This window comes from Colletotrichum aenigma (assembly GCF_013390185.1).
Source record: "Colletotrichum aenigma strain Cg56 chromosome Unknown KSG_Cg56_contig08, whole genome shotgun sequence".
NCBI lineage: Eukaryota > Fungi > Ascomycota > Sordariomycetes > Glomerellales > Glomerellaceae > Colletotrichum > Colletotrichum aenigma.
Window position 1 is genome coordinate 2356992 of NW_023500914.1, and position 24543 is coordinate 2381534.

The window sequence follows — 24543 nt, forward strand, 5'->3', positions numbered from 1 at the left end:
GTCCTTCAAACCTCGACCCTCTGCGCTTCAACTACAATTGCATTCGGCCCCCCGCCATCCTCCCTCGTCCACTTCGGGTACCTTGTTGCATCTCCTACTGCTGCCCGCTGCTGTGGTCTGCAAATCGTAAATCGCTCTCCCCCGATTTAGAGAGATTTGCACGGCATTTCCACTTGCTGCCGCCAATTCGTCACCGGCTTCCCTTTCGGACCTCATCAATACTCCGCCAGCCTCTCGCTCTTGCAACTTTTCCCCGCCAATCTATTTAACCTTTGCGACCGCCTTGCCGCATGACGCGCCAATTGCCATTTTGCGAAGGATACCAGCCCGGTGGTCCTTTCTCAACCGAGGCCGACCTGCTGTAAAAGCATCACCAACCGGCGATTTCACTCACTTGCCCAAATCTCGACTGTTTGATCGAACGCACTTCTACCACAAATAGACTTACCCAACCCGCACCGCTGCAAAAAAGCAGTCTCAACCAGCAAACATGTCACGCCACAATAGACACTATCAATCATGGTATGTGATTGATCCCTTTCGAGCTCTCCTCTCGTGGGGAATGCAGACTAATCATCCCATCCAGTCGCGAGCTTCATGTCGTTGTTTTGGGCGCCGGTAAGTTTATGCCAAGAAAACATTCGTCACGTGCTCCTCTCTGACCCTTTTTTTGAAGGAGGTGTTGGCAAGAGTTGTTTAACAGGTGAGCATCCACCCTTCAGCTGGCATTCCTGGTCGAGTTTGATGCTGACAATTCCTCGCAGCCCAATTCGTCCACAATGAGTGGATTGAGAGCTATGATCCTACCATTGAGGACACCTACCGGACACAGCTCCAGGTTGATGTGAGTCGCCGTGTCATTTTAGGCTCGACGAATCACTGACTCGGTCAAACGCAGGGACGGCAGGTTGTCTTGGAAATGTGAGTAGCACTATGCGTCATGAGAGAGCAGCATCTGACAATCCCCGCAGCCTTGACACTGCAGGAACAGAACAGTTTGGTGAGCCAGTCTTCCATCTTACCATATGTCTAATCTAACATGAGAGCAGTGGCCATGAGAGATTTGTACATGAAATCCGGTCAAGGTTTCATCTTGGTCTTCAGCATCACATCATCCTCGTCGATGAATGAGATTGAGATGCTTCGAGAGGAAATCACGCGCATCAAAGACGACGACAACGTGCCTATTGTTATTGTCGGCAACAAGGCTGACTTGGAGGAGCAGCGATCAGTACCCAGACAAAGAGCTTTTGCCTGCTCTCAGATGTGGGATGCCCCATACTATGAGACGAGTGCTAGAACAAGGAGTACGTCACTGTCCCACAATGTGTCGACTGGAAGACTGCTGACCATTTCTCAGCAAACGTTGACGCCGTCTTCATCGACATATGTCGCCAGCTGCTCCTGAAAGACGAGAAGATCCAGGCTCAGGCCATCCACGACGAGGACGACCACGAGAACGAGAAAAACGCCGGCATCATGGGCTTCGCCAAGCGGAAGAATCGCAGACGGAGACGCGCAGATGGCCACCGATGTGTCATCCTCTAAACGAGTGCCGCCTTATCCGAACCGACGCTTTCTAGGCCCGATCAACGGCCATCTTTCCAGCGGGGCCTCTAGCGCGCCAGACTGCTTATCCATGTCACTTTTGATGCATCACGGAGCGCAGCAGCTTCACCACGGTGAACCCGAGGCATTGCTTTTCTATTTTTTGGCGTCAGAAAACACTCGCTTACCACGGCGACTTTTATTTGCGCGCGAGAGAAACGGCTGCCCCTTACTCCCTCGATTTCAAACAGCACACCTTGCACCCATTCCTGTTACATTGAACTATTTCACTTCCGATTTCGACACGGCCTTTTGTACGTTTGACGACTTCATTTCTACACGTCCATTGACTTCATCCAAGCGACGGCATTGGAGGCGGGGCTTTTCCTTTCCAAGCATTGCAGCAGCAAGATTCCAGATCCAGATCCAGAGCGCAGGCGATACTTTTACCACTTGTCGTTTTCATTTCTGGTGCTTTGCATTTGCAAGTTTCTTATTCTTTCATGATGGCACGATTTTTGGACAAAGAACCAGTATCCACATACCTCACTTCTTTTCCTTTTTCTTATTCTGCTTCTTCATCATCATACCTAGGGACAGAGACAAAACAAAACACTGGGGGAACTGGGAGTTTCAAGAACAAACAAAAACAGATTCCAATTGGTACACAGCTCACGGCTGGGCGTTGGGGGGGAAACATTGGTTTTGCGCCGGATACATTTTGTCCTACAGAGAGGTAGTGAGGCCGGCAGCTGTTGCCGGCCACAGCCCTCGGAGGTCTCTGTCGACCTGCCGAGTGCGAGAGCAATTGATGGCATTTCAGGCCTCATTCAAGGTGTAGACTACGAAAAGCGTGGGCTTGACTGTTATACCGAGGAGGCATGTGACTGATGCAACCCTAGCTGGGTGTTGTGGATCGCAAAATGTGACGACGCTCCGGACATCACATCATCTCGGAGCCGAGCGGTGGCCCGGAGGAGATGGACGCATGGGGTAACTAGCGTATCAATCGCCGAAGGGCCCTGGGCCTGGCCAGATTCCGGCATATCCCCATGATGCGCCCTACTTTTTGTTCCTCGATGCTGATCTGACAGCCTTTCGACGTTTCTTTATCCCACATGGGCCGTTCGCCTCCCCCACAACACGGCGCGTCTCGATGCAGAATCGTGTTGTCTAACATGCACACCTTCTGCATTTGGGTTCCTGTTACACTGCATGAAAGCCAAGATGCCAATTGGGAGGTTGGGACGCTGGGTGGACGGGCAGGTTAGGGATGGGGATGTCGTTGGTCGTTGGATCGTAGACTGAGGTGAGGGGCTCTGATGCAAAGGGAAGGAACATCAACGAGATGGATTGATGCGGATATCGAGTTCTATAAAGGTGTGCTGATGCGTGGGAGCCGCGCGAATTGGAGCTGAGGCCGCAGTGAATGCAGACGACCGCACTGCTCAATCTCTGTGGTACGTGATGATGCCTCTGGGGAACTTTGGTCTGATAGAGCGGAGGGTAGGGTGTCTGCGAGTCTCGATTATTAGTGAAGCTGCTGTTGGCCTTTGGGTATTCCAAGTGAATCAGCTGGCAAGAGTGCATGATAGTGAGTGGCCTAGTGACGTTGTGGAGTCTGCGTTTCTCATGGGAGTTGAGTACATGGACTTACACGTACGTTTGCTTGAGTAACTATCGTGCAGCATACATAACAAAACATACCAATTGGCTTCTGTGAGAGTAGGTTTGAAGAGCTCGTTCCTTCCTTATATGCGTGGACCTGCTGCCTTTTCCGTTGCTACGCGCTTGGTGAATACGCATGGCGAGATCGGCTCATGACAGACGACACGGGCCGAGACGAGGGGCATCTGCAAGAGAGTGAGACCACAGTCGCCGGGAATGCGTCATACGCTTTTCAAGTCATCTTCCGTGGCCATTTGTTTGGGCAAGTATAAAGCGGCGCAGATGATGCAAAACCGTTATTTGCATCAAGATGGCAAGCAGTGTGTACACTTAGTCCAGGTTGATCGTTTGGTGGCGGTTGTCAAGAATGCAGTTATGCCATGTTCTGGCACGATCCACGAATGTGGTAAGTTTGCTGGACCATGAGTCGCTGTTCGTCAGTGTCGTCCTGCTTTGTTTCGAGGGTATTCGGGGTTGGTTTGAGAGGAGCCTGGTCGGCGTGACAGGCTTCATATTCTTCTTCTGTTTCGAGCCGAAGAAGAGAATAGAGTTCTCACATTTTGCTGGGATAATAGACTGCAAGGATGCGATCCGTATTTGTCGTCGGTTAAGAAGAGTCAACACGTTGGTTTTAGGGCGGGTTATATGCTGCGTGAGACCAAAGTCTTGACATGTCCGAGGCACATCGAGGCGAAGCGACTGGGAATCTTACTCTGTCTGTAGTTCAGGACATGACAATGAGAGACGGGAACAAAATTCTGGCGATAACAAGTCGGCGTTGAAGTAGCTGAAGTTCCTCGAAAAGCTCGGCTCAAGTTGTCATGTCCTCCAATCTTAGGAAACCTAGCCGCGGTGATAGCACTGTGAACGGTGTGAAGGGGTGGCGAGCTGGCTCGCCTCGGGAGTTGTTGGATTCTCTTTTCTTCGGGCTTCTCTGTTCGTTGACTATTCCAGGTTGTATCCACAATGCAACCGATCGCAGCGAGATGGGAAGCTTGTGATTGAGGTATGGTGGACGGCGACGTCGACGTTCAAGCTGGCTAGTTGCGATGGTGCAAACCATTGCCACATGCATCAAATTGGACTTATTGCAGCCGGGACGACATCCGACTGGATTTGGTTTGGATGATAGATTTTCGAGAAGCGCAACGACATTGGCCTTTTAAGCTTGCCGAGGATGCGTTAGAATACGTGGTCGAGTCGTTATTGAAGCGATATGTGTTAACCGAATCACGAAAGATCGACTTTTCCCAACTAGTTCGGCGGAGACATTTTGTGAATACAGCCCTATTCAGCGTTTTACATAAAACTCAGGGATTTGCTACCAAGTGGGTGTGAAGGACAACGTAACACTACCTACGGTAGAACGCGATGGACACGTCTTTGGACTATCGCCCCACCGGTTATTGATACCATCAGCGCCGGACAAGGACGAAAATTTCCTTCTTGGACTATTTGTTGACCCTTCATAGATGAATCGGTATGCGACGCGTATATCTCAGTCTAACATCCCAGACCGCCGTCGAATGGCACTTGCTCTGACTTCGGAAGGCTTGCGTATTGGGTTGGTGTGGCTTGCGACGATCAACACCAACAGCCATCCTTTTTATGCAACTCTTAGTCTTGAGAAAAGTGTGAGAACTTGTTTGAAGGGAAAATCTACCAGAATGTGTATATAAGTCAAACTCAAGCGTACAGGATGTTGGAGCAGACAGCAACAAGAATGAACGTAGGGCGGGTCGAGTGACTTGGCTGTCTGCAACTTGTTGACTTCATCATGTTGGAAAGACATTTCAACTGTCACGAGTGAAATTCGAAAGATAGCTGCTTCGTCTCTCTTGCCCGTGTATTGGTCATGGTGAATAAACCACGAGCACAATCGTCACAAAGGTCGATCGGCGAGACCAGGCCATCAAGCATGGGCGATGAAGTCTGGATATCTGCCGCAGGCAAGAACCCGAAGAGTGCTGAAATGGTACCCTCGACGATGGATTGGTATGGTCAATTGAAATTTGTGTCAAGGTGCCGCCCGCGATTAAATAAGGCTGGGTGTGTGCTCGGGGGGGCTGGAAACGGAGGTGCCGCGATGAGATGACTCGACGCATCGTATTTAACTACGGGCACTTGCCAGAGAAAGGTCCTGTTTCGGCAGAAAATGAAGTTGTAGTTATCTCCTTTGACGGAGTTGCCCTAGAGATCTACTCTCAATGTGACCATGGATAACACGAGGAGCTCTTAGCACACACAGCGTCGCCCTCTGACCTTCAAGTTAAAGGAGCCTAGTCGCCTTCCAATAACATCTCTATACTTTGGGGATTATACATATGAGTTACCGTTGCTAGCAACTGGAACGTAGTATCTGAATACTAACTATAATGCGGGCGACTAAAGCTTTTATAGCTCCTTCTGGCTGTCTCGCTGAATGCGAGAGAGCAGAGTTCACGATTGCAAAGCCGAGATACCGAACAAAGATTAAAAGGAAGATTCAGGTGAAATCAGAATCTGCGTGCGATGCTAGTTCTTAGAGATGAGACCAGATAGCTAGGACCCCAGTCTCAAGATGACCATAGGGAGGGTATCTTTTCACTATAAAAAGACGTATTATGTGACCTGTAGAATTGTTCCATTTGGCGAGAAATCATTATTAATGAGAACACTGTTGTTATTTTCTTGTCCGTAACGGCTTCCGGCGTATAAATAGAATTATATCTTTTCTTCCAGTGGGATAGCCGAAGCAATGCTCATGTGCTTATTTCAAACGTATGTCTCCAAACCTCCCAACTAAGATTGAAGTTTCTGACCTCTCGATAATGCCAAGCCAAATGGTTCCAAGTCACAGGTGATCTACCTTAGCATTTCTGTCACATCGTGATGAGATTTTTTAGCAACATATGAAGCTGTTTCTAAGTTTTCTGGCTAGGTGCTCATTGTCTTTACGATGGGAAGAACGTCCAACGTTGAGTGGAGATGACCCATAGCAGCAAGCTGGTACGGGTGACTTTCTGAATGCTTGTCAATCTTCTGGATTCTTAACCAGGTAGAAGATAGACATGAATAATGAGGTAGAGACGCAACAGTGTGAAGATTGCCGCTGGTTCAACACAGAGATGTTGAAAGCGTGGTGTTTATGGTCCACGCGGCTCAGCTAGCCAAGTCAGATTGGTGAAGGAAGCATGCCCCCAGAGGATATGAGGATGAAAAGAGTCCATAAGTGCAGATGGATAGATATACGGTCTTCAAGCAACAAAATGGACCATGGCGGTCTGGCAAAGTCGTAGTTGACTCACGGTGTGATCGCGATCCAGCTTCAAGTCCCTGAGGGACTGACGTATTTCACGCGCCAGCTGCTCATCTTATTCATCAACAAGATCCCGAATACTGGTGAGAGAGGTGTGGACAACGAAACTAATGTCGTCTTCCAGGAGCTTCGCTGAGACTGGCATATGTCGAAGATCACTGATGCAGGGGGTCGCACAATTAACTGCTTGTCACAGACACCTCGCGTTGAACTGGGTGTATTTCTCTTGTCGCTCAGTATGGCAACAGGGGCAACTATTACATGTTTATATAAAAATTCAATTCCATTTTGACCAAGGGTTTCGAACAAATTTGCTTAGTTGGCAACCCGGGCTGTAAGTCTGATCGATCCATCTCAAGCCCGAGAGGCCTGCGACAGGCACAGCGGCTAACGTCAGTCCATTTTTTCTAGCTTTGGGACGACAATGAATTTCATGTAATATCCCAGCCAACATCATGTTATTGGGTCCTCACAGACAATCTGACGTTCGGGCTTTGCCTTTGCTTTGTTCTAGCCAACAGCATCAATCTGCCAGGCATTCTGTTCAGATGATGAACCGTAATGGACTACTTCTCCGACGCTTCGAGATGCGCATCCTAGACGCTAGTTTTCACCGTGGTGGATGTATCCTGGGGAAATCCGCAGGAGCCGTGAACCGTTGGCACCCACCCCGAGATGCTATCCAAACAGCACTCTAGGTTACGATGTCATACAGCCTTCAGGCACCATTGCTTCAAACGGGGAGAAATAGATTGACAGAGCTCATTTTACTTCCCAAGATTTCCTCACTTCAGAATGTCGGTTCTTTTCATAGCTATCTTGTTGCTCTCACTGCTGATCCCACACTGAGCACTTACGGCGCCAGGGAACGTATGACCCTCGGCACATTCTGCTTCCGCCAGAGCTCCTCACACAATGCCACCACTAAGCGGTCCCGAGAGTTTCTGGTGTCGAGAAATCTTTCTTGCCTACTATAACTCGTATTTCGCTGGCCACATCGAACCCTGTGGCGCTTTCACGTCGTTGCAGGATACACATCGCCGTCGTCCGGATTCTTCCTCCGCTGCCTGCCACATCACCAATACGTCCAAAATACAATTAACATAACACAGAAGTAATCACAAACAAGATTACATATTTATGTATATTACGTCTACTGTGCACTCATAACTGTGGAATATCAAGATCGAGCTGTAGGGAGGCCGATGGATCATTCAGGTACAGACGAGCACCAGCGTATGACTTCTGTCCTTCCCAACTTTAGTCTAGAGACGGCCGGTCAGCCTGTTTATATAGAATTCATTGACTCACAGCGTGGACTATGCAGTCTCTCCATAGAGATTGCGGCCCTGCCTGCGTAGTCTACTTGCCTCATGTAGCCTCAGCTACGCTAGCTCGTGACTTGATACAAAGTAGGATCCACGTCGCCTCGCTCCCATCTTTGAACACAATCTGGTCTACCTGGTGCTTTGTAGCAGGGCATCATTGATGAATGTACATGAGAAGTCACGCCGGTTCTGTTCTTGAAGCGCTTGCATCGCATCTGTATCTCAGCCCATTCTTGAAATACCCATCGTTGCCAGTTTGCGTCTTCGCTATTCTCATCTTATTTCTCACCAATACTCTGAACCATGTGGTGTCACCAATGGAGAAGGGGAATTGCCATCAACCTTGCCAAGGCCAACCCGACGGAGCAAATTAAAGCACCATGGCACATTCAAGAGGTGAAAGCCACAAAGAACGATCATTGCGGGCAGAAACGTCATGCGTTACTGATGTCTTATAAAGTTACACCAGCACCATGCGTAGACCAAGCCTCATGCTGAAAAGTCCTGACCCGATGTGACCGGTGCTATATTAGACGTTCTAATGCTAATGCGACTTCTCCCACAACGAACAAATCCTCGGGTCGGCTTCTCACTGACCTGACCAAAGACAACCGTTCCGGTATCGAGAACAGCTCCTCAGAGCTTTTGGCCTCTTGTACGACAATTCCTACAGGGCCTCGAGATATCTGTCGGGGTGTATTCATGCCCAACACCAGGACATGGAAGACGATGAATCACGACCGACATGGCCGCCCAAAGCCCACGTTCCTCCGCGCGAGATCACAGCAAAGTCTTTGGACGAGCGTCCAGGAATTGACCCGCACTAGTTGAACGAAGACGCATGTGGCAATGGCATTCCTGAAGATTGTAACATCAAGCTCCAACATGCCATCTTTATACCTTCGAATCATGACGTCCGGACCTCATCTCGTCAGCGCAAGACCCAGCACAGCTAAGCTCAACCCTACCATATGCCTACCGTACTCACCTTTCGAAGGACGACCCCTATTCAAACCTCCGCGATATAAAAGCACAGAGCAGAAGAGCAGCCAGTCCGTCCAAAAACAAGATTGAGTGGTGGGCCACATATTGTGGTGCCCCGATGTTGGGATGGTATCGCTCATCCACCATGACAAGTTGATCCTTCCTAGGTAAAAGTCGAATCGACAACGTCCTCGACAAGAGTAGCTTATCACGGTATTTCCGACAGTCAATCACTTTCTCTGTCAGCCATTGCCGCCTGGCATATATCCTTGGAATATTCCCCGGATGGTCGCAGTTCGGTTGGTAGAACCGTGTGCGCGGGGGAAGATCAGGCATCGCTCCGACGCCCTTGCGAGAAGGCTCGCGTCGCCAGAAATCTCAATACAAGCAGGTGGACAGCTCCAATGCTAACTCCCAAGTGCTTCGCAAAGCGAAGGCTTGAAGTATGTTATCGCAAGTATCACGTATCCCAGAAGGCGCATAGTTCTTGATCAACGTACGCTTTCATTTCATTCCAATCTCATAGCACGCTCTCGCGGCTCTGTCCATCGTCTATAAGCCCACCATCGGCTGCAAAGTCGCCCGTATGCCATGATGTGTATGTATATATATCACCGCTCAATCGCCGTTGCCTCTTCGCACAACACCTTCCATAGTCCGTCCCTAGGTTGATCAAACATTAAACGTCGCTTGCCTCAATGCTCCCCGCCCCATCCGCCGTGCGACGCTCAAATAATGCCAAGAAGAAATAAGGTTGGGTGGTTGGTATGAAAACAAAGAAAAGTTGTCAAAATATGTAAAAACGTAACGGGGTATTGGTTGAAGTAATTGCCCAAACCCGTCAAAATCGACGGGTTCGTCGTAAATAACGCCCTGACTTTCCCTCTCCGGGGAGCGATACGTCGCCACCCAGACATATCGGCCCCGCGGGAACGAGTCTCTCGCTTTTCTCGCCTTCAATTCAGATTGAAATTCTCCGGTTTACATCATCCTGGGCCCGGTCGGTCCTGGTGGGGGTGGCTTGTCATCCTTGCGATTGACGATGCCAACCAACACGCCCACAATCAAACCGATCAGGAGCAGCAATATGGCACAGAGAACTGCGGCGAGGATGGCGAGCTTCTGCTTCTTCTTCTTGCGCGCCTTGGCAACCGGCCCCAGACCGCCCGGGCTGTTACCGTAAGCAGGCATGCCACCCGTCATTGATTGCAAGTACGCCCTCGGCTGCTGTCCATCTTGTCCTTCTGGGTCTGCAATGTGCGGTGCTGCGGGTGCTGGTGCTTGCTGTTGTTGTTGCTGGACTTGCGGCGAAGCTGTGTAAATGCTCTGAGATTGAGCAGGCACCCCACGTTGCTGTCCAACCGCCTGCTGTTGCTGCTGCCCAAGAAGTGCGCTCTCACTCGGGTTTGGCGAAGTTGGGTCCCTCGGCGTACTTGTGCCAGTCGCTCCTGTCCCGGGCCTCGAGGGGTCGTACGGCGGCGGTGGCGGCAGGTTCGGGTTCGCGGCGGACATGCCATCGGGGCTCCACGGGGTCACGGCAGGGGAGTACGGATCGTGCGTCGGGGTCCAGGCCTGCGGTTGTTGTGTGGCGGGCGGGTACTGAGGGTATGCTGTTGTGGGAGCTTGGCGACTGGCAGCCCCGGGCCCTGTCATGGCTGCGGTGTTGTAAGACTGGGAGTAGCGTGCTTGAGGCATGGCGAGCTTGTCGTCTGGGTGGGATGTCGGGGCAGCGGGGCGGTAGGCAGAGTCTTGGGGGTAGGCGGCATTGGCGAGGGAGTCTGATGGGTGGTGATTTTGGCCGCCGGGTGTGTATCCGGAGTCGACGGGATACAGGGCATTGGCGAGGGAGTTTGTGGATTGGCGGTTTTGAGCGCCGCCGCCTGGTGTGTAGGAAGAATCGGCGGGATACATGGCGTTGGAGATGGAGTCTGACTGCTGATGATTGTAGGACATGGTGGGCGAGCTGGGGGTTGGTGATGGTGAGTAAGTGGTGTATGAGAGGTAGCTATGAGATGTCGATTCAGAGATTGAGGTCGAGCTTCTGCGCGGAGAGTTCTCTTTGTCCCAGCTTAGATAGTGCTGGGCGAGCCCCGAAGGCTTAGGCGTGGGATCGCGCCAGACGGAGGCTTTCGATGTGTGCGCGCGTTGAGGTCCTCCCTCAGTAGCCGGCCTTGAGTCAATGCAATGAGTAGCGTAGTTGATGTAGCACAGGAAGCGACCGGAAGTAGGCTCTGATGTATAGTAGAGCAGGTGAGCGATTGGAAGTGTGTAGGAACGCTTCCCCCCTCGGTCGTGTCGCAAATGAGGGAATGAGGTTGAAGGCAGAGGGGAGGAGGAGGTTGAGAAGGAGGGAAAGGTAGCGGTTGAGAATGAGGGACGAGAGAAAGAGGGAAGGAGGCGCAAGGAAGGGGTCACCCGGGCTGCGGCAGCAGCAACGGCAGCGGCAGAGCGAGCCCACACTTCCAGGTTCAGATTGACAGCCCGGGACAGTCCAGTCAGGATGGATGGATGCAACCAGCACCCAAAATGCACCATCAATCAGCTCTTTCCCTTTCCCTCCCAGTCCCGTCCCCTCTAAGGCTAAGGCAGTTCACTGCAACCAAGTGGGCTCTGCTACCTTGCCTTACCACGCTGCTCGGCGGCCTTGCACTTAATTCTCCTCCCGTCCACCATCACCAGCCTGCCGCCCTTCGCCCTTTTCGGCCGTTTCCCCTTCTTTAGACTCTTCTCGTGTGTGCTCGAGCTTCCCAGGACGTGGCAGGGCAGGGCAGGGCACCCGGCATTGATTGACTCTTCAACTCCTCAGTGTGGCATGCAACGACGCCGCCGCTTGCGACACGATGGTTGCGTCGAGCCACTCACGGCTACGATCTGTCTACTGCGGTACTGTACGCGACTGCTTCAGCCATCAGCCTGCCGCTGACATCGTCCTTCTTAACGCCTCTTATTCCCGCACCTCGACCTTGCCTCACCTTCCTACTCGAGAAGTCCCCCCTCCTCACAGACGAACCAACTGTCTGCTCAGGTCGCAGAGACCGGATGATAGGTGGGCGACAGGTTTCAAGACCACCCGATGACACTGATTGACAGCTTCTGGTTCGGCCGTTTTTCCAAGGTCCAATTATTCAACTATTCCTCCCCCTTTCAATAACGACTCCCACACAGCAGACTCTTTTTTCTCTCTTCACTTTCGCTCTCGCCTCCCAAAGTCCCAGTTGCTTGCTTCTCCGTCTTATCCAGACGCCGGAGCAGACAGCGGGCCACCCCTGTCAGAAAACCTGCCCCATTTCTATTGCGAAAGGCGATGGCGAACCGGGGGGGACCACCGATGCAGGTACCCTTGCAATGGAGGGCCACATCTGCGCCTTGAAAGGGGGTGTCGAGGGGCGGAGGGTGACTGGGGACGGCAGACGGAGTCTAGCGACACTGATTTGACCAAAGAAAAAAAGAAGACTCCAACAAGACTGCAAGTCTGGCTCCCGGGGGGCCGCCATCCCCCACGCCACGCTACCGATGCCCTTCTTCATACCACGCGCAGAGAGGGGCTGTGTTCCCACGACCGCGTCCCCTGGCGAGAGCGATTACCCAGGCTGGCACGCCATGCCCGGCAGACCGAAACTGGGCAGCCGAGAAGCGGAAAAGCCAAGAGCGCAGCGCAAAAACCCACGATATCAACAGACTTTGAACAGTGAACACGAAGAGCACGCTGAAGATAAACTACGCCAAGGCATCGGCAACTCAAATTTTCGCCGGTGAAATTGAGAAAGAGCAAACCACCACCTTCCCACCCTTCCGCATCCGTCCTAGCGCCCTCACCATCACCCGCGCATCACAACTTCCCCTCGCCTCGGCCTCATTTACAATCTGCAATCTTGGATCGTCAATCTCTATCCGTAAAAAAGCATAAGCCCACGACTCATTCCATCCTCCACCGGTAAGCAAGGCTACACGGCCTCCCCCCTCAATGACCTCACTTCAATCTAGTCTTTCAGCCTCAATCCTGAAAGGATAAATCAAAACTTACTCGCACTCTCGTACTCTCACCGGCCTGACCGGCTCACCTCTTCCGAGTCATCACCAGAGAACGGCACTCGTTCAATGCCAGCGGGCCGGCCACACATCTTCCCCGGTTTCTATCTTTGTCCAAAAAGGAACCCACAAAACGCACATTCCCTGGATGTTCACTTCTTTTTCTTTGCAAATTTCCTCTAAAACAGCGTAAACAACACTCTAGACACGTGTTGTCCACCCCTTCGCTAACCAACAGCTATCGTCGCATAGAAATTGTGCCTCCAATCAATATGAAATCGACCGCAACGCGCCAATCACCACCAACCAATGCCCCCAAAATACCGCGCACTCAATCCAAACTCACGGCCAAATTCCCTTCCTCGGAGCGCCGAAGCTTCATTTATGGAGATCGGGTGGCTCCCTGCTCCATCTATATCCTTTTCACTAAAACCGCCGCCCTAACGAGGAAGTTTAGAACAGAAAAGCACAAACCCTTAACCCACCCAACGGAGATGTCAAGGAAGTTCCAGACCTGCTGCTGCACCCGTTCATTCTCTCTCTCCATGGATCCGTCCAGTAGTCGAAGAAATCTAGACGGGGGATTGCCGGCCCTGCGACGCTAAAACTTTTTGGTACCGTCCAGTTGCAAGCGAACAATCCATCCTTCCCGAGCGGAGAAAAGAACCAACCTGAACCCACCACGAGGAGTGAACATGCCGTTCGTGCCTTTTTCTCCTTGGTTCCGCGAGATTAAATTCAAAGAAATCGCCTCCGGCGGCGATCCCCGACGACGATCCTGTCTGATGGGGAGCCGTATGGATACCATCCCACCGCTGGGGCCATTTCGTGACCAACATGCACAAACAGCGAGAAAAAATGTCTGATGAGAATGACGTCTGGTCCGAAGTATATCCCTCTGCGCGAACAAACAATGACAATGGGGACCGTATTGCGTGCATTTTGAGAACAATTCATGGCAGCGTCACGGCAAGGTATGGGGAACGAGTCAAAATGTTGTCATCAGACCGGATTATGTCTTGATTGATATCAATGGTATCTGCACAGCTCCTCGACTTCTCCAAAAAGTCTCAACGCCCTCGCTGACTGGCTTCCTACTCGTACACAACGAAGACGCTACGCGTGCTGATATCCTCCTCCTCCTCCTCCACTTCCAAAGCTATAGAAAAATAGAAAAAAAGGGCCACACTACTTCTTTTTTAATACAGGATGATCGGGGGGCGCCGGCGTGCCTACATTCCATCCTTTTGCTGCTCGGGTTTGGCAGCTCATCACCTCATTAAGCGTCACTATGTACATGTTTTGGTTTACCCCTCGGCACGCCGTCGACGACCTTCATCATACTGAACACCGTCCCCCATCCTCACGTGGCGCGAATTCAGCTCCCTTCTGCGGCGACAACACCGGATGAGGTGCTGTTCGTCGCCGTCATCGTCGTTGGCGTCGTGGTGTTTCCGGGGACGTTGACAAGGAAGTGGACAAGGTCTACCGAATTACCTCCGCCGAGCGTCACATTCAATGCCTGGCTGAAGGCGACGCCTCCGTTCGATGTCCGACTGCCTGTGCCTGCCTGCGTGAAGAACCGCTGGAGCACCGTCTGCGCTGTCGTCGCGGCCATCAGGTTCTGCCTCTCGAGAATAAGCAGCACGGCGACTCTCGCAAAGTCAAGAGTCTCTTCCGTGACGCTGAACGTAGGCGTGGGCGACGGCGATGGAGATACAGGTACCGAGGGAACCAGAGGCCCCTGTGTCGATGTTGTCGTCGGTGGCGTTGAAGTTGTCGTCGGCGGCACCGAGGTTGCCGGCGGAATTGTAGGCATCGTGGCTGGAGCCGTCGAGCTCGAGCTGATTGTCGTCGGCGTGGGCATCATAGGGATAGTAGCCCACATGGTCGAGCTGGAGGCGTGGATCGTCGTGACGCGGAATGGGCCTGAGAGGGTCGTGAACCCGCCAACAATGTCGCCAGAGGGACCAATAACGGCACCAGTCTCGATAAAGTTGAAGGTAATCGTCGTCGCCTGCCCAGGAAGAAGCGTGATGATTTGGATCGGTATGTTGTCAGCGTTGACGCCCACGTTGGCAACCACCTCTTGCGAGTTGGTGGTGCCTTGGCGAGTTGAGCGCCCATCAAAGGTAACAAGCGAGTTTTGCGCAATGCAAGAGAGGCTCTCCGTGTTGAACTTTGCCAGAATGTCGGTTCCGTCCAAGGTGACGGTGAAATTGGTCTGAGCCTGCTGAAGGAGGCGGGGTATCGCCTGGCCGAGGGTGACATTATTGAAATTAGATGAGGTGCCGGTGATAGTGGTGGTGGTGCATCCGGTTGCGCCGGCCACGGAACAAGTCTGACCGGTAAATCCATTCGTGCAAATGCATGAGCAGACATTCTGCGAAATGACATTCGTACCGCCGTTCTCACACTTGAGCTGGTTCTGGCATTGACCCAGAGCCGGCTCAGTAGTGGGAGTGCTGCCTGTCCTGTTCTTCCGAAAGACGAAGAACTCGAGAGGAACGATGATGGCAGCGGCGATGATACCCAAAACAATGACAACAATCAAAATAAAGGCCCAGAGTGGTAGGCCGCAACACCTTCTCTTACGTTTGACGGAGCCCTCATCGCTGTTGGACTCTAACCTTGCCAAGGGAGATGATCTGGCTGCCATGGCGCGTGTCATGGGTTGTACTGGCGTACCGCCACGGCTTCCTGGTGCAAGAGGCCATGATCCATGAGAGTTACGCCTGAACCAGCTGCCGCGCTGGGGAGGATTAGGAGTTGTTGCTGGAGGAGGAAACGCAGCCAACATGTCAGAGAGTCCTGACTGATGTTTTTCAGCAGCTGGTTGACGACGTTAGCGGATGACTATGGAAAAAAAACTTCATTTCACTCACCTGACATGTTTGCCATTTGGTGCTCCCCCTCACGCCCAAACGCCTTCTCATCCGGCCATTCTCCGTCCATGTCAAATCTGCTTGCAGGCCGGCGTCCTCGGTCAATAAGCGCGGCTAAGCGAGTTGCGCGTTTGATCAAGTCTGGCAAACTGGTCATACTGCCTCTGGACTCCATCTCTCTGACAGAGTTCATGTCTAGGCCCAACTTTGGCGGGCGACGAATCGCCGATAGGCGGTTGTACGGCCGTGGCTCGGGTGTGACTTTTCTCATTTCCTCCGGGTTTGTTGAACTGGCAGCAGCAAACGCTCCCAGCATGGCATCAGCTGTCACTGAAGGCATGGTTGCCGTAGCTGCCATCGTGGGCACCGTTCCTGAGGAACTGGACCCCTCAAGATAGCCTGTGCCGTTGTCGAAGGGGCTGTGCGGGAGCTGGTTCTGGAGAGGTGATGGTGTTGGTCTGAATGCTTCCTGCGGTAACGGGTCGCCGCCGCTCGGAGCTCGGTTCATTACGATTGATGGTTTTTGCATCTTACCAACACTCGCGCTCCTGACGAGCTTGCTTTCGTCACCTTCGCCATACTGCGCCGTGCTTGCTCTGCTGTTGTCCTCGTCTTCCTCCGTGGAGTACGCATCATCCTCGTAAAATTCATCGGGGTATCCTGGGCTGAATCCTGGCGATTGACTGCCCCAACTCTCTGGCATAGCGGCGCTAGAAGCAAATGAGGTATGCGACCTCGACCTTGGGCTCTCTTCGGGAATCGGAGAAACAAATGAAGCATTGGAATAGAAGGACGAATCACCTCGTCGAGACGACGGAGGAGGTCCGAGGGTGACGCTCCGTCTCGGCAGAGCGGCGGGAGGAGGTGGCGGGATCGGAGCGGGAGGAATGGTCGATGGCAATGGGAAATCCGGAATCGATCCTACGGAAGACATTGACGACTGCGTATGTCTCGATGACGGGGTGAGTGGTGCGGACGAGGGATCTTGGCTCAGCGTCGATTCTCGTCCGATCTGGGGGGTGTACTGAAATACGGGAGTGTGTTCTTGCACTCGGGAGCTGTCCAGAATCGAAGGGACCCTACTTGGGCGAGGTGGGCGTTGCGGTGGTGGTCCCCTTCCTGGGGGAGGTCGGTACGGCTCGGCTTCGGGGGATGGGGACGGGATGGGTCCGGGCAGCGGCCATTGGGGGATTTGCGTAGGCCGCGAGATGGCCATGCCGATGCCGCCATCTTTGTTCTGTAGCGCGGCCGGAGGTAATGGTCTCGGGATTCGTGACGGTGCGGGATCGGGGTTCTGGCGGCTCGGCGGTGGTGAGACATCCGTGGGGCTGTCCAAGTCCTCTTCCATTATCGGGAATCGTGTTGCGGACGGCGGTGCGTACTGGTCCCTCGGAAATCCGGCTTGAGCCCGCTCTCGCGCCCGCTTGACGGATCCTGCAATAGGTGGTCGATCCATATCTTTTCCATATTGGGGTTGACTCATTTAGTACTCGTGAATTCGGTCCAGCGACATCAGAGTCTCCTTTTCCTGCCTCTCTGCTTTTTCTTTTCCGTTTCAAGGTACCTGCGCGTCCAGACACGACAATTAAACCATTCGCCCTGCGGTATCACCTGGGTGCAGATTCTACGACAGTGATTGCTGCGGGTCTCCGATAGTTGGCTGATGCGGCGGCGCTTTCGAAATTGCCCGACGACTAGTTGCTCGTATAAGCTCGAATGACAGCGTGGTTTGCTGTAGGTGCTCGACGCAGTTTCGCGGACAGAAACGACTGGCGGGTGGGTATATCAAACGAAGGTCGCTCAACTCTATTGCGAGGCGGTGTAACTGCGCGAGATTGAAAACAGGAACCAGGCCTATTAAAACGAGAATCGAAGTCTAGACGATGGCGAAATGCGATCGGAGGGGTGGCGAATGAAGAAAGGAAAGGCGGCGAAGGAATGAACTGCGTCCGCGGGTGCGGCAGCAGGGAAAGAGAATGTTAGATGAATTAATTAGGGTAGTAGGGAATGAAAAACGAGGCTCCGACGATCTATCGTGGGAAAGTCCAGGTCAGCACTGGAGAGTGTGAAGGGTTTGAGAGACAGAACAGAACAGAAAGAAGAGGCGAGGAGTGAGGCAAGGCAGGCAAGCAAGGCAGCATGTACTGTCTGTCTGCACAACGCCGCGTGAGAGACTCTGCCACTCTTGCCCAGGTGCAGAAGCAGGAGGTTCCCGGCGGTTCGGGAGGGTCGCTTCAGGTCGGCCACACCCCCCAAAGCAGGGAATACCTGAACAGCCGGGCCACGGGTAGGGGGAGTCCCAAAGGGGATCACGTACAGTTGGTGTTTCGAGACTTTGCTTTTGTCCAACGTGATTCGCCCGCCTGGGAGAATTTGTCGTCGTTGTCGTTGCTCTGAACAGCGATGCTGGACGGCGACAGTCGACAACAGACACAGGATGATGGATGGCTGGAAGATGATGGCATCGACGTCTGAAGCGCGCGCAGGAGTGCTGGCTACGATGGTCGGCGAAGCGGCACGACGTGAGTGTCTGTCTGCACGACTTGACAAGAGAAATCAGGTGGGTGAGACGGGCGCGGATGGGTGCACGACACACACTGGGTCTTGCGGTGCTGGCGGGAGGGACTGAGAGTGTTTCAGACGGGCGGAACGGGCAGGGTGTGTCCGGCGTCGGGGAGGCAGCACCTCTCTGGGGGAACCTTGTGACTGACGTCTGAAGATTTGAAGATCAAGAGACAATCAGGCGAAGAAGAAGGCCCGTGGTGGATTCGATGGGTGATATGATGTGCGAACTGACAGGTGAGGCCGCGTGGGGAGGTCGATGGATTGTTTGGAACCCGTAGAGAACAAGATGAGAGAGCCCGAGGCAGCGGCAGCAAATGAAAATGACGCGGGATCGAGTTGTTTCCTCTTCTTCTCCTGTCCGAGACGGAGGGATGGCAGTTGGGTTAAGAGAAGGGTCGGCTTTGTCTTCAAGACAAGGCGGTAGCGGTTTATTTTTTGCTGAAATTCCCGAGCTGGCAGCGGGAGAAGCAAGCAAAGGCCAAGAGGTGTCGACCGAGGACGACTGAACAGCAAGAAAAAGAAAGTCGAGAAGTGAAAAAAGCTGGGTTCCGGTGTGTGTGAGTGCGTGTGCGTAGGGTGTCCCGGGTCTGTGGGTGTTGTGCGAGAGTGGTATCCGTAGGCGACGACGACACACGGAGATGGGCTATCGGGGATCTGTCGAGGGACTTGGACAGGGCGATCTCACAGTGTTACAGCAACGACAGGTGGGATGTTGGTCGACTCGACGACTGTGCGGACGGGACGACGAGGAGTGTCGTTGGTTGTCTGTCGTTCGTGCTCGTTCGCTCGCAAGCGGCGGCGTGCAAATGTCGAGGAGGAGGGACGGGGAGGTGGCAGAAGAAGACGGGACAGGACTCGACGGGGAGAGGTCGAAAGAGGAGTCGAGACGGGACAAGAGGGGATGAGAGGGATCCCCCGGAGTCAAAAAGAGGAAGGGCTGGCCAGGTGCCAGAGCCAGAAGAGGCTTGGAGTGTTCGGGGGGCTCTGGATTGGATCGAATGGGTCTATCGACGACGGGGGTGCGCTTCAATATTGGGGTGTGGTCTGGCCTGAGTGACAGCCCATTTGTCCGTTGATGGCGAGCAGGACAAGCACACAGCTCCACCGGGGGTAATCAGGGATGCGTAGTTTTGGAGTCAGTCTTGTCCTTTTTGCAGTGCTCCTGTCAGTCTATCTGTACGCCGTACACAGGCAGGTACGAGGAAAAGAATGATACGCCGAGACTTCAAGATGCGCTGCTATCTAAAATCGAGATACGGGTACGTGCCCATGGCCTGGGACGGGATTGCGCAAACGACAACCCCAACTCAATCAAAGAATGGAGCCGCAACAGTGAAATGAAAGACCTGGCCGGTGGGGGGGGGAGGGGTGTTGGTCATGTCACCAACGAGACGGTTCCCGAGAGAGAGTCACGTCAAGATCCAACAAGAGCGCAAACGCAGAGGCCGTTGAGAAGTCTCAGTCATCATCTCTATCTACGAATGCCTAGGTAGACTCTGTCTGGCAATGGCAAGTGTGAGGCGTCGTTCAATTCAATAGTCAGGCACGCTTTTTGCAGGGCACTTGGCAATATGGAGGCGGCTATTTCGAAAGGAGGAAGAGCATGTGTGACGGGTTGCCCCTGGCTGCAATTGCAATTGCGCCTGCTCTCGCTGCAATTTTTAGGAGGTCGAGCACCCAAAGTGGCAGATGGAAGGAAAGCACGGCTCACCAAGGGGACTGTGGCTTCCATTGGCTGCACTTCGCGTGCCAGGGGGCAGGGGGCGCTCCTTCTTAGCTCCAACGCTTCAACGCTCCTGCCCCGCCTGGGGGGTCACTCTCCGTCACGCCCCTGTCTCCCAGAGTCTCGAGGTGGGGCCAGAGAGAGCACAGCGGGCCAATGACGAGCCCAAAACGTTTAAGCGGAAACACTAGCGCAGGCACACACCTTCGCGACCCCTTCAACCCCTGCACTTGCGGTCCAGATGGCCCGATCTGGGGGGTCCTTCTCTGCTCCACTGATTGCTGACGGGACTTGGGTGAGGGTCTGCGATGATTCTGCGAACACTCAACCGCGTCCAACAGAGCAAGGAGTCGTCGTCGACAACGACACCATTTGGCAAAATACCCACTGGTTGCAAAGACCAGGAGCAGAGACGCGACAGGGGATTCGCCCGGATAAGAAACCTCCCCGGCGTCCGCTTCCCACCATTCAACCCATCTGCTACGAGCTTCCGTACGGATGATTCTCTTCCTGCAAGCAAGCTGCGGCATGCCCAGAACCGAAGCCACCAGGAAGTCAGACTGACAGAGTATCCGTACAGCCTGAAGTCTTGGATGCCCTCCTCGCCTGCCGTCGTCGCGTCTTAGGTTTTCTCTTCTCTGTGCTTGCTTAGCGTTCTCTGCACCTGTCAGAGCTGCCGGAGGTGCGTTGGTGTGCAGCGGCCAAAAAAAAAAAGGAAATGCCAGTCTGCAACAACCCAATTTTGGAAAGAGACCAAGAGGAAAAAGGCAAAAGAAAACCATCAGCCAAACTGCGACACCCAAGTTGCCATCATCACCGCGCGCGCTTCCCCAGACTCAGACATTGACCGCACCGTTCATCCTGGATGTCTCTGATCCGTCCGTTGAAGGGACCATGGAGGGGGCCACCGCAGCCAACCAGCCATGCGGCCCGCCAACCAGCACCGGCCGTCCATTGCGTAACGACGACGGCCACTTACAACAGTACCGGAAACAACACCTCACACCAGCACGCACCACCGCAGCAATCACATCCCGACCTCTGCTGTGCCGAATGGCGCCTTCCACGTCAAGACGGGACGAATTGAAACGTCTCGTTCCTTGAGCTGATGTCTGCCACAAAAAAATGAGAGGAAAATACCCCGAAGACATATGCCCCGTCCCTCTCCCGCCTTCAAACTCGACACGCCAGTCGGCAAGCCTCCGAGGCATTTGATCAACTCCGCCCTCAGTTGCAGATAGAGACTGCTGTCTAATTCGCGAGTCTTGGTCGACAATTGGCTGCACGATGCAGGCTCGCTCGCCGCGCAACACGATGACCGGCCAATACGAACATCACCGTCCGGATCCAAGCGAGCGCAAGAGGCGGAAGAATGGGAATTCATTGTTGCATCTCGCCCTGCCATTGTGACTCGTCGCCTCGGATCCCTTCAACCCCAGCGGCAGAACGCTGATCGGCATTACCTTAAAGGCATTTGAGCGGGGGTCTGCCTGCGGTGTGCAGAATCCAGAGTTCCTGTAATCATCCCTCCTGCAGGAACACCATGGAAAACCAGGAACACCTCGACGCGCACCAGTCACTTTGCGACATCTCTGCGCGTCCGTTCAGGGTGCCCAATGTTGCGCTTCCTCCTTGGCCCGAGATGCACAGCAAACTGACGGCCTTGCTCATCACCTGCATTCTTTAACGCAAGCCGGACAAATCGAGATAGCCCTCGTCACTGGGCCGCTCCACCCAACCAGCAACAAGCCCCAAGACGGGCGCAAGCCGTGAGGGGGCACAGCGGGTTGGCAGGCCACGCGGGAACCACTACGAACAAGGTGCCCACCGTCCACCACCACCACCTACTTCCTACATACATCCACCGTCAACTGTCCACCGCAGATGCGGCGGATGCGTTTGCAGATGCGCCTTTTTGTTCTGCAGACTGCTCGCCGAGTTCTAGACGCGTTTCAGCTGCCAGATGCATGCTGCACGCATGGAACAGGGCCAAAGGGGCCACACCCTCTGCAGAAGGCGTCCCGCTACTTCGGCATCTATATCCGTCACAATTGGCTGTGTCAGGCGCAACTCCTACAAGAATGCACCCTGCCACGTGGTCCCTTTTCTTGACCTTCAACAATGACAGTTGTTGAATCCGTGGCTCGCTCGACAATCTGATGGTACAAAGACGCCCTTGGGTAGATCCGTCGATGCCACCGTAGATTGGCCAATTTTCAGCTGGAAGCTCTGACAACTTCATGATCTCCCCTCGAATCCCTCGTGCAATGAATGGCTCTCGGGCGGCTGCTTGATACTGAGGTAAGGCTCCCGCTGCATGGGCAAAGCTTCAGTCTGCTCAGGATGGCATTGTCCAGACAAATCGCTCAGCATGGACTGAGCTCAAGGGTCCATGCCCTGTCCCAGAAGCCACCGCGGCTTCTTCGACTCGACAGATTTTTGCTTTGCATAACCGCAGCAGCAGACAAAACTCAATGACACGAATGACTGTTTTTCGCCTTCTCGTCTCCGCACAATTTGTATTGCCGTCTTCGCCATCCACACGTGGACCTTGGGACGAAACGAAACAATGCGCCGACGGCTACGCGGGTCTGCCGTCTTCCAGAGCAACAAATCTTGAGCGTGCATTCGCCCGGTTTGCAGGCCAAGGTGATCCGTTCACCGATTTTGACCTGATCCTCGGTCGTGTTTATCTGCCCACGGCACGTCATCTCCGAGCCAAAGTGTCAGGGACGAACTACGGCTTGGTTAGTACTACCAAGTACAAGCTATCTGCTGTGGCAATATTGAAGGCGTGCCGCGGCGCCATATGAGGATTTGAGTTTGGCGGTTCATTCTAAGCTAATTTGCGAGCTCTGCTCTCATTGGCAACGCGCTAGCTCCCGCAGACTCTCATCAACGTCAAACCCTCGGCCCCACGGCGCCATCTAGCCTCCGGTGTGGAGGCGTTCACCAAATTTTGGGTCTGGACATTTCGTGGTGGACAAGCATCATCTATCCGTGACGCAACACACAGATCCCAAGAAGTGCTCCGCCTGCCAATCCAATGACTGGCGTGCCTAGGATTGTGACGACAAGGCCCGATTATCTGGGCGACTATGTAGAACACTCAAAGTCGATCATGTTTGCTGTTTCCTTAATTTAGGAGAACCCTTCATTTGACGTAAGGACATTCGCGAAGCCTTGTGCGACGAACATCTATTCCGGTTTCCGGACTAGTGGGCGAGCAGGGCATCCACTTTCCGGCCCGAGATATCGTCAACATCCTCGCCGAACATTCCGGCGGGGCGTCGATCTTGCCAAAGGATCAAGGTACCGGGAGTGGGCTGAAAGTCTGAATATCCAATTGGCTTAAGTTGACTTTGAGCGCAGGTGATCATTTCCAACCACAAAGTCTATCAAAGAAGGTGTCGTGGGTGTCTTGAAAAGCTATCGCTTGTGTCTGCCAACACGCCGCGTGTAAAGCGCGATATCCAGACGCTCTTGATGCGAAACAGTGTACCACTGCAATGAAGGGGTCGTGAGGATCAACCTTCTTGGCGTATGACCTTCCGCATACGACATGCTCGGAAATTGCCTTTAAAAGGGCTTGTTTAAGTCCTTCCCTCGCGTGGGGCTTGCTGTTGAGCTTTATACAACAAGGCAGTCCTTGCACATGTCCGAGAAATATAGTGGAAGAATGCGTACAGCAAATTCACGCAGCTTCAGATAGATACTTTGGAGATGAGCTGGCAAACTATTGTCAATTGACTATCTTTTCTCTATTCGCCGAGAAGACATTTTCAGCGCGGATTTCGACTAGGTTTTATTGGCAATTGGCTTCCCACTTGTCCTGATCATTCAGTCAAGACATTCCTGTGCGACGCTTTGAAGTGGTATGTTCATGACTTGTTCGATCCGACGCTTCGACTCATAGAAACCGCACAGGCTGCTACTTGTCCTTGAAGTTACCTAGTATTGAGAAGTTTTTATATTTTGTTTGGTCGAAGTCCTCATAGCATACCAGCCAGCGTTTAGGATGATACAGTATCGCCGCTTGAGGACGGCCCGGAAGTGTCTGGATATGGCATCAAACACATAGGTTGGTTAAGTCGAGATCACGAATACGGTCACTAGACCTCGACCACCTATGCCACCGCTCTGAGTATATATGCACCAAGTGGTGCTGTGATAGGGGTTGGAGGGAGACGCGAAATCTACGGCCTCCTTCAATATCGAGAGACTCATATCAAGTATGTCGTCGAGGACAACAGCCGTGAAATAGCGGCAGGGACTCAATCTTGCGCGACGCGACAATCACAAGAGCACAGCCGCTCCGGCTGTAAGACCTTGACTACGCCAGCTCGGACGCTCACGCTTGGTTGAAGCATCAACAGACGACCACGGGCTTAGGCCACGCAGGCAACCTGGCTTGAAAGTCTGGGGATGTTTGACGATGCTTGATCCGTCCGCCCGGCTTATCAGACTTCTCTGAACAACTATCTTGGCGTGTAGGTTTTGCGTTGGCAAAAGGTT

The 24543-nt window shown here is 53.2% G+C and overlaps 3 protein-coding genes across 3 annotated transcripts; 1 reads left to right on the top strand and 2 right to left on the bottom strand.

Moving 5' to 3' along the window:
• Positions 1-490: 490 nt before the first annotated feature.
• Rap1 (Ras-related protein Rap1) lies at positions 491-1548 on the top strand (the record flags this gene model as incomplete). Its single annotated transcript, XM_037327394.1, has 8 exons — positions 491-522; positions 587-618; positions 677-703; positions 765-844; positions 899-921; positions 972-1000; positions 1050-1307; positions 1361-1548. The coding sequence occupies 8 exons, from the start codon at positions 491-493 to the stop codon at positions 1546-1548; spliced, it is 669 nt and encodes a 222-aa protein (XP_037174309.1).
• Positions 1549-9807: 8259 nt separating this feature from the next.
• CGCA056_v012151 (uncharacterized protein) lies at positions 9808-10779 on the bottom strand (the record flags this gene model as incomplete). The annotated part of the gene is made up of 1 exon (XM_037327395.1): positions 9808-10779. The coding sequence occupies one exon, from the start codon at positions 10777-10779 to the stop codon at positions 9808-9810; it is 972 nt and encodes a 323-aa protein (XP_037174310.1).
• Positions 10780-14233: 3454 nt separating this feature from the next.
• Positions 14234-17196, bottom strand: CGCA056_v012152 (uncharacterized protein; the record flags this gene model as incomplete). The annotated part of the gene is made up of 2 exons (XM_037327396.1): positions 14234-15687; positions 15741-17196. The coding sequence occupies 2 exons, from the start codon at positions 17194-17196 to the stop codon at positions 14234-14236; spliced, it is 2910 nt and encodes a 969-aa protein (XP_037174308.1).
• Between the last annotated feature and the right edge of the window lie 7347 nt (positions 17197-24543).